The 15,147-nt window shown below is 52.2% G+C and overlaps 1 protein-coding gene across 3 annotated transcripts in view; it reads right to left on the bottom strand.

Moving 5' to 3' along the window:
- The window catches only part of COL27A1 (collagen type XXVII alpha 1 chain), a 134,679-nt gene that overhangs the window by 88,286 nt on the left and 31,246 nt on the right, over positions 1–15,147 (bottom strand). For all 3 annotated transcript variants that reach the window (XM_081067127.1, XM_081067126.1, XM_081067128.1), the window contains exons 6-10: positions 13,659–13,712; positions 12,104–12,157; positions 3,297–3,341; positions 2,628–2,681; positions 2,156–2,200 (exon numbers count right to left, since the gene is read on the bottom strand). In XM_081067127.1, the coding sequence (XP_080923253.1) occupies positions 2,156–2,200; positions 2,628–2,681; positions 3,297–3,341; positions 12,104–12,157; positions 13,659–13,712 (252 nt within the window). The remainder of the gene's footprint in view (positions 1–2,155; positions 2,201–2,627; positions 2,682–3,296; positions 3,342–12,103; positions 12,158–13,658; positions 13,713–15,147) is intronic.

Here is a 15,147-nt window from a genome sequence, read left to right as displayed (position 1 = left end):
TCCTTCTACCCCAGCACCATGTGTGCACCTCAGTTCATAGAATTTACCATTTTTTACACTGTATCTTCCCTCTCTGTGTCCATGTTTAATGTCCTCGTTTGCCCGGGAACGTCTCAAACAGCAGGGACCTAGCCCAGGGCTCCTGTCACTAACTGCACTCTCTAGATGTTTGTGGAATGACTTTAAAATAACTATAACATTTACTGCGCACAAACTATGTGTCAAGCCTGATTCTTAATGCTCCGCATGCATTAATACACTTCCTGCATCCTCACCACACCTCCAGAAAGTAGGTATTATTCGTCAGCCCCTGTAGAAGTGGAAACATGTAAGCCCAGAGAGGTGAAGTGACTCACCCAGGGTCACACAGCTAGAATATGGTAGAACTGATATTTGAATTCAAGTCATCTGACTCCCAGGCCAGGCGCCTAATCACCCTGCTCTATTGCCTCCCACAAACAAGCAACCAACTCAAGCTTACAACCATCTGTCCTTCCCTGGAAGGTCAAGAGGTCACAAAGACTCCTTCTCGGCACCCCGTGTGATAATACTTGTCATCTTAACAAGTGACATTTGCTGGGCCTTCCCAGCAGGGCTTATAACCCAGATTTACAGGTGACAAATGGGCTCAGAGAGGTCCAGCAACTTGCCCAAGATCCCACAGTTGGTTAATGACAGAGCATGTCTCAAACCCCAAAGCCTCACTCTGTCTACTTCATAAACATGAGGCCGATGATGGCAGGGTTGGGAGGACAGCTGGAGCAGCCCTTGTTCACTCAGGCTGCTCAGGGCTCTGTGACCCTGGAGAGGGGTATGCTGGGCCAGACCAGCTCCCTCCCCACATGTAGCCTCAAGCTGCCACCAGCATGGCAAACATCAAGCAGCCCCAGATGTCATTAGCCTGTCTCATGCCTCTTGTCCTGGCAGATCAGAGACCCTGGGGCTGAACTGAGAAGACCTTTTCCTGGGTTCAGGAGGCCCCCCTGGGGCCACAGCTAATGGAAACAGCTAGAGTAAGGGGGGAGGCTCAACATCGTAGGACAGGAACGTCTGGAGCCCCTGCATACCACCACCATCACCACCACCACCACCACCACCATCACCACCACCATTTCCTGGGGAACGTGCCTACCCACCCCCTTGCCCACCTCCCAGATACTCTCCTAACAGCCGCCTGTCAGCTCCTGGGATTAGGGCCGAGACTGTGGCCATAAATAGCTTTGGCTCAGGAGTGGAGGACACGTCGCAGTGACCTGGCCTGACCGAGGGCTGTGCGACCCACTTGCTGAGCATTGTGTGAGAGGCAATGAGCACAGCCCTGAAGAGCCCTGGGCCTCGTCCCAGCGCTACCTTAGCTGTGCAGTATAAACAGCTATCGGGTCCCAACCATTACCCAGCTTCCCTGGATGTAGAAGACAGAAATCTACCAGATCATTTCTTAGTCTTCAAAACTCCATTTACTTCCATTTAATTTGCCCAGAATCTTCGTCACCACCCCATAGCCCACTTGGGAGCCCCCACCTGGCAGCCCCTCCTCAGCACTACTTGCTTCCAAATTCCTAGTATCCCTATATCCATGCTATAGGTACAATGGATATTATTCCATTGTAAAGATGGGCAAACTGAGGCTGCTGGCTACTCAGAGTTTGCTCCAGGGGCCTTGAAGAAAGGGGAGGGCAGATACACCATCCACCTTCAGGCCTGAGCAACATTGATGCATCAGGCACCACTGCCTTCTCAAAAGGTTGATCCCCTCGCCCTCAGTCAGGAACAGGAGAGACGTCTCTGAGGATTCCAGTGACAGACCAAGTGGCCTGGCTTTGATTCCCAGCACTTGGGATGTGCTGGGGCACATGGCAAGCAAATCCCTGATTGTAGCAGCTGGACTGCTGCTGTGCCAACAGTAGATTATTTGCTGCCCAGTCTGCCCAGCCATGGGGACCGAGCCTGGCTCATGAGTTCCCCATCATCTGGCCCTCCTGCTGCCACTCTGCTCTCCGGTGGGAGAGCACTCAGGTGGGAGGGTCTCGGCCCCAGTCCCGCCACAGACACTGGCTGGAGGCCTTCCAGCCCTGATCGCTCTCAGGCCCACTGGAGGAACAGGTAATACCCACCCAGGGCCCCACCTGTATGGCACTTGCCAAGGCCCACTTACCCGGCTGCCTTTGGGGCCAGGGTCTCCTACAGGTCCAGGTAATCCCTGAAACATAAGAGACACAGAGGGGCAAGGACATATGGAGACATTCTACCTGCTGCCAATAACCCAGGGTGAGTCCTGTCTCCTTTGGGCCTCAGCTGCCCCTCTAGAATAGTAGTGGGTTAGACTCATGGTCTTCAAACTGAGCCACCAGCTACCCCAGTTCCCAGGGAGGTGGCTTAGGAGGAAGACTGGGTGGGAGGAGCCTCTGGAGCCCCACCCCTACCGCACCAGAGCTCCTCTTCTGTTCTCTTACTCAGCAGCCTTTCCCTACTGCCTTGGTCCAGCCCCCTGAACAGCCCTTTCTTCAGGGTCCACCTGGCAGGTACAGCTCCTTGTCCCCCAGCCCACTACCTCCCTCTCCCTGGGGGCACCTGTGGCTATCTCCACACCACATGGCCACAGAGCTTCCAGAAGCCATATACTGCACCTGCCTGCCAGGGTAACCTTTGGCCCCTGGACTGCCCTCAGGTCCCGGCCGCCCCTGCAAAGGAATGAAGAGAAACATGAGGACAGGAGAGACCCTGCCCAGCTCCAGGTCTGGGATGCAGTGGGGGACTGGGGCTTACAATAGACAAAGAGAAGGGAGGGAATGTGAGATGAAATGGGAGGAAGGGGAAGCCACTGGCCTGCTGGGCCCCTAAGCCCACCCCTCTGCGAAACCGGTCAGACCAGCTCAGGGGGACAAAACCCCCTGTGCTGGCAGCCCAGGAATAAGAAAGCACTGAGGAGGCCTGGCTGGCTCTCCCACGCTGGCAGCCGCTGCTGTTTGATTTGGGCCAGGGCAGCCAAAATTCCTGCAAACCCCGTGGCGGCGTGTATAATATCCCCTAACATCGCCGGGAACAGGCCAGCTATTCATGACTCTAACCGAAGCTGAGCAGCTCATGCCAATGCTGGGCCGGCGTGCACTCCAGCTCTTTCAAGCACATGTGGCTGGGGGAGAGGTGGGTGGGGTGGGGGCCCCAGCAGGATGGGACGCAGAACCGCCTGGCTCTGGGGCTTACTCATGGAGCAGGGCCCGGGGAGGAGGCCAGAGACAGGCAGGGGCTGGAGTGTGGGACAGCAAGCAGGGTGGGGCTGAGGCCGTGGCCCTCACCTGTTCTCCGGGGTGCCCCGCTGGTCCAGGATAGCCTTTGTGTCCCTGTGGGGGAAGGAGCCGCATCAGGCCAGGAAGACACATCTGGGCCTGTGGATCGCAGAGGCCCAGGCTCCCTGCCTGCCTTTTCAGCACTGCATGCACCATGGCAGGGAGGGTGTTCCATAAATACTTGCTGACTGGGTCCATGTATATCAGGGTTAGTGACTTCCTATGGTTTCCTCTCTGCTACGAGGGTTCTTAGACCAGGAGCATCAGAGGAGCTGTTCACTCCTTGGGCAGGGTTTCTGAGCTGAGCTGAGACATGGCAACTGTGATGGAGTGATGCTGTACCCTAATCATTCTTTCCAAATCCAGAGAGAGTGTGAGACCGTCAGAAGCCCGGGTAGAGGGATTTCTCAATGAGTGAGTGGACCGATTAGGACCTTAAGGTCTGCGATATGCTCAGTCACCCTGTGATGCTGGCACCTCCTGTCAGGATCTGTCCCTTCTGAGTAAACCCCTATCAGAAAAGATCTCACACATAATGACCAAATACATTAACCAAAATAGCTGCCTCCTTTCCTCTCATTGGTCCCAGCAACTATTCCAGGGGAACAGAAGCAACCCAACTGCCTGATGGAGAAGGAGTCTGGCAACAACTCAACGCCAACCTTGACCCTCTGTCTCTATGGCCAAACTACCACTGTCCAAGGCTAGGTTTATAGGTCAAGAGAATCAAAATGAGTGTGTGCTTTCAGATAGCACTGGGGACGACCCCTGAAACGTTTCATAAGAGTTAGGAGCTCTCCAAAGGGAAATCCCAGACTTCAAGCTTCTATCAGCTTAGGGCTGTTGTGAAATAAGACTGAGCAGAGAGCTTCCATATCAGACAGGGCGGCCACACTGATCTTGGTTACAGCCTCCTACACAAGGAGCCCTGGGCTTGGCTCAGATACCATGTATGACTTACTGGGCAACGCTGGGTAGGTTACCACCCTTCTTTCTCTGGACCTCAAATGAGGGCGTTAGAAGAACTCTGAGCCCTTTCAGCTCTGATGCTTGAGAATTAGAGTTCTAAGGCTTCCTCAGAGGGTGATACACAAGGCTCTAGAGTACACACACACACGATAACTGAAGACCCTTCTATGCATGGCTGCTTACCCAGGACAACACCTACATGACCTCCCGGAGCCCTTGCAGCAGACAGAAGAGGGGTGGGTAAGGATTATCATCTCCATTTTACAGAGGAGAAAACTGAGTCTCAGAGAACTAAACCACTTACTCCAAGTGCCATTTCTAAGGACCAGCAGTCTCCCACTCACCAAGGGTCCTTCTGACACCTGAGGCCACACAGAGAGCTTCGCAGACATCCTGGGCATGTGCAGATATGCACACACACAAACATATAGGCACACGTGCTCAGCACACCCACGAACCCCCAGGAAGCGAGCCTCTTAATTATAAACAGCAGAGTCGGTTTGACCTAGGAGATTTGGGGAGCTTACAAGCATTCTTTCTGCACCTACTCATGCCTCAGACAGCTAAGCGACATGAATGCATCTCAATCCAGGGCCGATGAGACGGATTCAACATGGCTGGGTGAGATTCTTTGACGTGCGGCGTGTGCTGTTTTCCCCAATAGGCAAACTGAGGCACAGGCCACAGCCAGCAGCAGGCATGCAACATGTTTCAGATTGCTCTGGACTCCTCTCCTGCTTCACTGTTGGCTGGCTGTTGACCTGGGGCCATTGATATCACCTTGGTAAGCCTCGGTTTCCGCTTTTGTAAACTGAGGATGTCAGGATTGGCACATGAATTGCATGATATAATGCGTGTAAAGCAGTTAGCACAGTGTCTGGCGTTGAATTCCAGGGACCTGTAAAGACTAGCTGCTATTATCATCATGATCTTCCTATTTCATTCATTCATTCAGCAAACATTTATTGAACTTTTATGCACCAGCACCACTCTACGTACGGGATGAACGAGAAGACAACATCCTTTGCCTTAATGGAGTTTAGACTCCAATTAAGGAGATATAAAGATAGTAAACATAAAGGACATAGTTTGAGGGAGGGGGAAATGGGGAGCAGTTGTTTTCATGGGTATAGAGTTTCAGGTTTACAAGATGAACAAGTTCTGGAGATCGGTTACACAATAATGTGAATATACTTAACACCACTGAACTGTACACTTAAACATGGTTAGGATACTAAATTTGATGTTTGCTTGTTTGTTTTACCATAATTCAAAATAAAATTTAAAAAAGAGGTACTATGTGGTCGTGACCAGTGCCTTGCAGAAAGGTGAGCAGAGTGAGAGGATGGAGAGCGGCAGAGCTGGGGAGGGTGTGACGGCAGGTGGGCAGGCATGGATGGTTGCTCTGAGTTGATAAATGAGGGGAGGGAGCTGGACATGGGGGCTGGCTCTCTGGACAAAGGCCTTCCAGGCAGAGGGAAGAGTAGGTGCAAAAGCCCTGAGGCAAGAACACTCTCGGGTGGGTTCGAGGAAGAATGAGGCCTACGTGACTGGAGCAGAAAGAATGAGGGGTGAGATAGAGAGGAGCGGGAGCAGTCAGAGCAGAAGCAGCAGAGCATGCTGGACAGTAACACGATGGAAACCACAGAGGGTTTTGAGCAGAGATGTGTCGTGATGTGACGCATGTAACTGCCATTATTTTCTTTCTCCACTTGGAGCTTGCAGATGAGGAAGAGGAAGCAATGTCTTTCCATGAAGAGATGAATCAAGCCTTGAACTCTAGGCTGTGTAACTCGACACAGGAGATTACCCTCTCTGAGTCTCACTCTGCCATCCTCTGCCTGCCACAAGGGGTTGCAGCAAAGAGCCAATGAAATAACGAGCAAGGGTCCCAAGAGAAGCATGAAAGGCGACCAGGGAGCCCCTGAGCATCACCCACTCCGTGGGCTTCCTGTGTAGCCATGAAGAAATCTGCTGGGAACCAATACTTCAGCAGTGAAGTGTGGCCAGTGAAATCCCAGGAGGAAATTTAAAGTAAACCCTTTACTCAGGACACAGCTAAAAGGAAACAAATGGTCACCAGGAACATGGACAGTGGCGTGCCCTATGCCTGGCTCAGCACTAAAGTCATAAATACATCAGCTCATCAGCCCCTTGGATTCAGCCTGGGGAGGAAGGAATTACTTGCCAGATGAGGAAACTGAGGCTCAGAGAGGTAAAGTGATTTTCCTGAGGCCACACAGCTTCCTAGGGGCAGTGCCAGGCTGTGACTCCAATCCCTGTATCCTTAATCACCAACTCATGGGATAAGACATACTGAGGCCTGCCTAGGAGACCCAGAGCCACCCAGGGAAAGACCCCTTACAGACCCACCTCCCCAGGACAGAGCGTGCAGATCACTACAGCATTTTGAGCAGAAGATGGTCACAGAACCCTGGAGTGTCTGAGTTGGGAGAGACCTAAGCCATCAACTTAACAACCTCCTTTCTCATCGAACAGACTGAGAAGCAGGCTCAGAGAATGGAAGGGACTTGCCCAAGGTTCCTTAGAAAGTTGTAGGCAAGCCTGGACTGGTTCCCCAGGACTTTAGACTTGCTGGGCTGGGCTTTGTCCAGAAGGCTGCGATTCCTAGGTCTTTCCCAACCAGTGGACCCTGAAGGGGCTTGAACATACATTTCTCCTGTTTGGACAGGAGCAGCTGACTGAGCCCAGCCATAGCGTTGGGTGGGGTGAGCAGGAGGTTTGAACGCTCCCTGGACATACCTTAACAGTGTTTACCAAACGAGGGCCAGCCAAATAGCTTCAAATGACAGGGCCCCACGACCTGGAAGATTCTAAACCATTATCTTCTCCCAGGGCCCAGCAATTATGGGGTGGGCACTGACCACAAGGTGGACCCATGGGCAGTGATTTCCCCGTGTGTGATCAGTGTCTGAGTGGCACTAGGGGAGATCAGATACTTCAGGAGAGCTCCAGGGCCCATGGAGTCTGCAAGGGGCCTCTAGCTGCCCAGCAGGCGGGTCTCCACAGGACCCGTGTTTATAATAGAGCTCGGTCTATATTTTGGTTTGGGAGCCAGATTAATCATTGCTTACAATGCACAAGGAGAAACCAGACATCACCTCACTGTTGCTGCAGACAGTCTCCCTGTTGGCTGGGATGCTATTTGAGATTTGGGCAGGGAGGGGAGGGGGGTCTTGTCCTTGCCTGAGGGTCGTGGGGACCCACATGTTCACCCAGACAAGGTCCTGGCTTCTCTTGCAGTAAAATGGAACTCACCATACTTACTTAGTGCTCCATGATACTTCCTTACCACCTTACAGCCCACGAGCCACATGGGATAGTCAACAGGACAGAGAGCCCCATTTAACAGAAAGGATCAGCGAAGATGAAACACATGCCGAGAGATAGGGTGGCCCATTACATGATACTGGGCAAGTTCCTGCCCCTCCTGGACCTTTATTTCCCCAGCTATCCTCTCAAAGCATCCTGTTGGCTCAGAAATGACAGCATTCTGAATGTGTGGCTTGTCCAAAAGCACAGTCCATCACAGCACAGCCAGGCATCTGATGCTAAACTCTGCTCAGTGGGTACCCGAGGCAGGTCAGGGCAGGAAGGTACAATTTCTGTATGGCTCATTCATTCATCCCATTGTTCATTCATTCAACAAAGGTTTGCTGAGCCCCAAAGATGAGCCAGACCCTGTGTGAGACATAAAGAGTACTCTGGTGAACAAAACAAACTCACTCCCTACCTCTAGAAGAGGTTATGGCTAGCAAACACATATTAAGTGGAATGAAGGAGAAGTACTGAGTGCTAAGAGAGTTTAGACAGCCAATCGAAGCAGGCGGCACTGAGGCCTGATGGAGGCGGCGGGCTGGAGAGCAGAGGGGAACTGGATCTCAGCAACGGCAGTAAGCATGCACCCCAGAAGCCCAGAGCAGCTCCACAGCAGGGGAGCCTAGAGAAGGTGCTCAGTAGGCACTCTGCATAGAACTGGGAGTGCTACATCCAGGTAGAACTGGGAGTTCTGCAGATCATCTCAGGCAGCCTTAATCATGCTCCCCGAAAATGTTCCCAGATTTCCCCCTCTTCCCTCCCATTTTATTACAACTTCTCACAGATGGTAGCCAACTCAGGTGGCATAGGGAGGACTCATGGTCAGAGTGAGGAACTCAGGAGGGAGCCAGGAAGAATGAGTACCACAGGGCAGATAGGATTGGATGGAGTGAGGGTTCCTACACAGCAGGGTTTCTCAGCACTGGCTCGGCTGCACTGTGGGCTGGGTAAGCGTTGTGGAGGGGCAACGGTCCTGTGCATTGTAGGATATTTAACAGCTTCTGTGGCTTCTACCCATTAGAACTTCTACCCATTAGAAGTTAGTAGCACCCCCCCGCACCCCACAGTTTCCCAGTTGTGACAACCAACAATGTTTCCAGACATTGCTAACTGTTCCTTGGGGTGCAAAACCACGGTTGAGAAGCACTGCTCTACAAGAGAAGGCAAGGTCAGACTAGGGACCGCACGAGACTCCGCCCTCCTAAGGTGCAGATGGGGTTGTGGCAAACTTCTTGGCTAGTGGAGATTAGTTAACCGTTATCTAAGCAGGATGATTGATGGGACGAGACAAGCAAGACCTTCACGGCTTCTGCTTCAAGATCATCATGATTATTCATTCATTGAACAAAGATGTACGCAGTACCTACCATGTGCCAGCCCTGTGTTAGGTCCTGGGGACGTCACATCTCACTTAACCCTCCCAACCACTCCATGAAGCAACTGAGGCTCAGCGAGGTAAGGTCACTTGCCCATTTACACAGCAGGAGAGGGATAGAGCTGGATTCATCCAGGTCTGTCTGACCTGGTCTATGCACCTGCCCAGCCCTCAGGAACTGGCTCAGCCAAAGCCCTTCAGCAGCATCGCAGATATTCGCCATGCAGGTGGGGAACCTCTTTTTTAATTGATGGGCCTGCTCTTTTTTAAGAAGCTGTTTCAATCAGTGCTGAGGAGAAAGGGCCTGAGGGTCAGAGACATAGGTTCAAACTCCTGATCTGCTGCTTAGTGAGCGTGAAAGGTATTTCCACTAAACCAGTGGTTCTCTGTCTTGGGTGCATATGACAATCTTGTGCCTGGGTCCCACTCAGACCAACTGAACCAGGATCTCTGTGGATCTCCCAAGCTTGTTCTAATGCACAGCAGAGCTGGGAACCACTGATGCAGATTTCACCCTTCATGAGGCCCCTCAATAATCTCATTTGCATTTAACACCAGTGTCGGCATAAAGGGGTGGGGGGTAGGTATATAGGTACATATTTGCTGAATGACTGACTGACTGAATGAATGAATGAATGAATGAGACCTATTTGGGCCTTGGCTTTCTTAGCTGTAAAGTGGGCACCACACTGCCTTACGTCCTGGAGGCTTTTGGAGGCTATTGTGAAGAAACAGTATGATGAGGGCTACTAACTCTTTATGCCACCTCTGATTTGCCACTATTTAATATGGGAACACTCCCAATCCAAGCCCTCTTTCTTTGCCTATTTTTTCCCATAGCCCTTTTCATCTTCTAACATATCTTATATTTATACTGTTTTTTAAAATGATCTGTCTCCCCCCACAAAAATAAAAGCTCTGAGGGGACAGGAATTTTGTCTATGTATTCAGCTCAGTGCCTGGCACATAGTAGGTGTTCAATCAACTCTGTTGAATAAAAGAATGAATAGAATTATTGGTGTCACTCTGAGGTGACACTGAAATTCAACATGCTGGTGAGCAAAGAGGAGGCTGACCTCACCTTTTGCCCACCGATGTCTCCTTTTTACCAAGGCTCCCACATGAGATGAGGCAGCAAAACCACCCAACAGAACAGGGCAAAGTGGTCACTATTGTCACTAGATAGCTGTGAAAGAGACTGCTTACAGTGATGATGCCAGGCATGGTTGCCGTCCCCATCAGTCCTCTCCCCTGAACCCCATCACTGAGCACCTGAGCTCCCCCCATGTTCTGCCCACTGCCCTCTGTGAGCAGGTGACACTGGTATGCTACCGACCAAACTCCTCCGTGTTTGCCTGGACCGGCGCAGAGGGACTCAGCGTAAATGGCTTTGCCAAATAGTCTTCCAGCCACAGGGAGGCTTTTCCTTAATTTAGACAAGACACACTTCCCTGCTCAGGTGAGCTGGTCCCTCTTGGTTGGGGGCTCTTGGCCTCCCTGGACATCTGCCAAAAGCAGGGGACTCTGGAACCCAGGCGGGAGCTGGTCCAGTCTGTTTTCCCATCTCCCACCACCTCTGATAGACTCCCACCGCCATGCAGAGCAAGACCACCACCGGCTGCTTTATGAGCCAGGGCTGGAAGGAGACTTTCCATTCACACCTCATCCATCAGAAAGTGCTAGAGCCCAGAGGGGAAGTGAGTGGGGAGAGGGCGTCCCTCTATGTTCTCTGAGCCAGAAAATTCCATGTTTCCCCAGCTCACAGGCAGTTACAGGCTCCAGTCTGGGTCTGGACTGTTTAGATTCAGAGTGTGGCCTGCTCTAACCATAGAGGGTGGAACAAAAAGGCGTGAGGGGGACGTGATGCTCCAAGTCCCCTGTGCCTTTGGGACCTTCAGAGCAGGGACAGGATGGAGCCAGGAAGCACCACAGCTGTGCAGATGAGAACCAGGTGGCCCAGAGACATGGCAGCTGTGGCCACAGCTGGGAGCCAGAGTAGAAGCTTAGGACATGGCCCTAGGCTGATGGATCTACTGGAAAATCCATCAGCAGTGGCAGATTTCCCTGCAAAAAGCAGTTGACCCCTCGCCTACATCATCCTCCCCCTGCTTCCTGAACACCTACTACATGTAGGCCCTACCACATCTACTACATGCCGGGCTAAGTAGGGAAGGCGGCAAACCAGATTTGCATGGCCTGGTTGGTGAGGCTGAACTCGGGGTGAGAATAACTAAGCTAAGATGGGCTAGGGGTCCTTGAGCAGAAAAGACGGTCCTGGCCTGATGGCTGAGGTTTCAGCAGGACTTCCTGGAGTGGGCACAACTAGAGCTAAGTCTGGGAAACTGGGAAGAAACCTAGGGGACGGAGACCCAGCATCTAGGAAAATGGCACACTTCCCCCTAAGGGCGGTTAGAGAACTCCCCCAGCGTGGCTGAAGTGGGGATGGGGGCGGGGGCAGCATGACAACAGCCCAGAAGGTAAAGAGAACTCATTTGCTTTACAGAGCATCCCTTCCCCTGCAGCGTACAGAGGAGGGACGAATGTTAGACTCAGAGAGGTTGTTGATTTGCCCAAGCTCATACAGCTAGGAAATAGTGGAACTGGGAGTGGAACCCAGGTCTGGCTGACCCCAGGACCCTCTCCCAATTTCTCTGCTCCAGGCTGACAGCCCCAGGCAGGGGAGTCACAGGAAGGGGGTTATTGTCTCCATGTCAGGTAGGAGGAGGTTCAGGCTCTGGGAGGGGATATGTAAGCCCAAGGCCTCTCAGCCAGTTAGAGAAAGAGCCGGGCCAATGTGGGCCCTACTGGCTCTGACGCTATTCCTTCCACCACCATGTGTACTCCTTGGATTGGATGGCCTCCCAGGCACGGCTGGACCCCTACAGGAAGGACAGCAAACCAGGGCCACTTTTCCTCACACCCATGAACCATGGTTGTGGGGGACATACTCCAAGCCAACATGCTGCCGGCGCCCAGGCAAGTACGGACCTCTCACCTCCTGCCAATCAAAGGAGCTGGCCTGGGGCTAGGGAGTGGAGGGCTCGGGGGCAGGCAGCTCATAGCTCTCCTGACGGATGACTCCACCTGCTAGGAAGCCCAGTACGCAAAGCAAAGCATCAAAACCAAGGTGTACCTTTCGTCCAGGAGGTCCTGGATTCCCAGGGAGCCCAGGCAAGCCCGCGTCGCCCTGCAAAACACAGACAAGGGGGTGAGCTGGAGGAATGGGAGCAGAGACACACTTAAATTGAAAGTGTGACCTTGCGGGGCCAGTTGTTTGTAAACAGGATTCGTGGAGGCCCAGAGACCTCAGAGAAGACTGGGAGCCTCTGAGGAAGGGAAGGGCAACCAAGTGGGCAGGAGAGCCTGCCCCTCCCCACTCAACCCAGCCACTCCATTTGATCTATTTTCTATATTGGACGTCAGCAGAGGTTCTCACTTGGGAAACAGGTCTTGCTGCTAAATATTTGAGAACCACTGTTTGTAAACCACTGTCCCAGAGGACATGCAATTCATTTGTCCCATGCTAATCAGCTCTTTCTCGCTGCATTCCTCATCCTTGCTGGGTATGGTGGTCACCAAAGAAGGCATTTCTGCCACCACCATGAGACCCAAGAACAGACAACCCAGGCACAAGAGAGAAGCCTGAGCCCCTGGACTTCAGCAGACCTGGGTACCAATCCTGCTCTGTACCTGAACAGCTGTGTGACCTCCAGCAAGCCACCTGCCTCTGGGCCCTCTATTGTCTCTTCTCCAAGTTGGGCCCACCTGCCCTGGCTTATAAGGCTCCAATGAGTGAGAGATGGGAGTGTATGTGAGCATTTACACCCAGTGTAACGAATGAAAACCTTATCAATGAGGATATGAAGGAATGAGACACCTGTGTCTCGGGGAAATCGAAGGGAGCTACCACTTCTATGTGCCCAAGCACATGAGGCTGGGTGGAGAAGCAGTGTTCTGCCTATCAGGAGGGCTCTTAGGCTGTATCCAGAAGGAAGCCAGGCAAACTGGAGCACTCCTTCCAGGAGTTGGAGGTCTGAGATGCAGGGGGACCTGACTGGGATTTCTGGGTTGCCCTATCCCCACTTGTCCTGCACTCCCTCCTGGCCCTTTGATTAGTTTATGGGCTGGATGCTTCAGGGATGGATGAAGTCCTTTGGCCTAAGTGTTTCCTCTTCCATAGGAGAACCTTCTGGTCTCATAGCCCTTTGGTGTTTGCAGAGCCCTGAATCTCTGGTCAGTTCCCTTGCTTCCTCCTAGACATTTACAGACCTGTCTCCTGGAATTAACAACCTCAGAGAGGACTTTGAATATCTTTGGAAGCTTCCGGGGCATGTGCTACCAAGAAGCTTCTGGATGCCGAGTGTCATTGAGCAGGTCCTGCAGAATGCCATATAGGGCATCATGCAAAAGGATACTCACCAAGAGTATATCCATAGGCAAAACCTGTCAATTTTATTGGCTGCAACCTCAGAAGAAGACAGCAGGAAATGGCTTTGGGTTTGGTGTAGGGAAAGTTGGAAGAGCTTCCAGGAAAAAAGCCAAACCGTATGTTGACCTTTCCAGACTTTCCCACCTCCCTGACTTTGTCATGCAGTGGTCTTTGTTAGAAGGGCTCGCCCCAGAGCCTGACGGTTTCCCTGCTGTCCACTCCCCTGCTGCCCTGACCTTTGGGGTCCCTGGAAACCTACCTTTGTCCCATCGTGGGCCTTTCCTGGTGAGAGCCCCGGGTCCCCTTTCTGTCCCTGAAACAAAAACAATTCCACTTTGGCTGCTGAGTCATCTAGAGAGCGTGTCTCCCCACAGACTCTGCCTTTCCCATGCTTCAATGCCCTCCCCACCATGTCCCTCCCCCACAGCTCCATTACTCCCTGGCTCTAACACCTTCCATAGCTCCCCATTAATTGCATGATGACAAAGTCCAAACTCCTCCTTTGGTGTCCCACGTGTTTGGTCATCTGGTCCCAGCCATCCTGACCAGACGTTGCTCTCCTTTCACCAGACAAACACACAGACAGAGTCCCTTCTGCCCTTTCCTGGACCACATCCCATTCCTCAGCCATGCCTTGTACTTTCCTACTGCCAGGCCCTTGCTCAGGCAGTCACTCCCACCTAGAAAACCATCCTCTAGTCATCATTAGCCAGACAATAAACATTCTTCAAGATGCAGCTTGAGTGTGTCCTCCCCAGTCTGGGTCCACATACAGCAGACGTGATCTTGCATGTGAGTGCTGCTAGGACTGCCTCCGGGCTTGTTCCCTTGGGGCTCTCAGAGAGCTTCTGAGACACACGTACCAGAGGCATGACCAATTCTTTTCAATTTTTCAGTAAGCTCACCTCACCGCTCTAATTACCCAGGGTCAGTAGAGCAACACACACTTATATGTGTGTACAGTCTGCAATATTCCTTACCTCACTAGACTCTCCCAATAGCCTGATGAAGTGGGCAAGGGAAGTGTTATTACCCCCATAACACATTCTGGGAAACTGAGGCCAGGGAAGGCATGGGACTGTCTGAGCCCCCAAGGTGACGTTTCGGCAGAGCTAAGACTAGAACCCTGACGATGAGTTAAAACTGGCAGTAAATGAGGGAGAAAATGACAAGCAGCAGGTCTCCGGTCAGCGACAAGCACCCCTTCTTTGTGCCTAGCATTTGGGAGTGTCCCATCACAAGGATTCTAGCTGCTAAGCGCATGGGGCTCAGAGAAAGGGCCCACAGACAGTTCACCAGCTGCATCTCCAACAGGGCTGAACAGTGCTCCTGGCTGCGGGCCCGCTCGTTGGACTCAACTTGGTGAAATTACTCAGGAAACAACCCTTTGAAAAGTACGTCCACCCTGATGTAACCTTCCAAGAGCCCTTGATCTCTGTTCCCCACCCACGCTCCCTCCCCCAGCTGGACCCTGAGTCATAAGTCCTGGGGTGAAGTCAGGGACTCACAGTGGGACCTCAGGCAGTCACTTCACTTCTCTGAGCTCCCGTTTCCTTACCTTTAAAATGGGAGCTGCGCACTACACACACATAGGCATGTACACACGTGCACACATGTGGGCACACACATGCATAAGGACACATGCACACACATGCATGGGTACATGCACATATATGCACACACAGGTACATGCACACTAATACATGCACATAGCGTTTGCATACACACTTACATGTGCACACAAATTG

This window comes from Rhinolophus hipposideros (assembly GCF_964194185.1).
Source record: "Rhinolophus hipposideros genome assembly, chromosome: 11".
In the NCBI taxonomy this organism is placed as follows: Eukaryota; Metazoa; Chordata; class Mammalia; order Chiroptera; family Rhinolophidae; genus Rhinolophus; species Rhinolophus hipposideros.
This window is presented reverse-complemented; position numbering and strand designations above follow the sequence as displayed.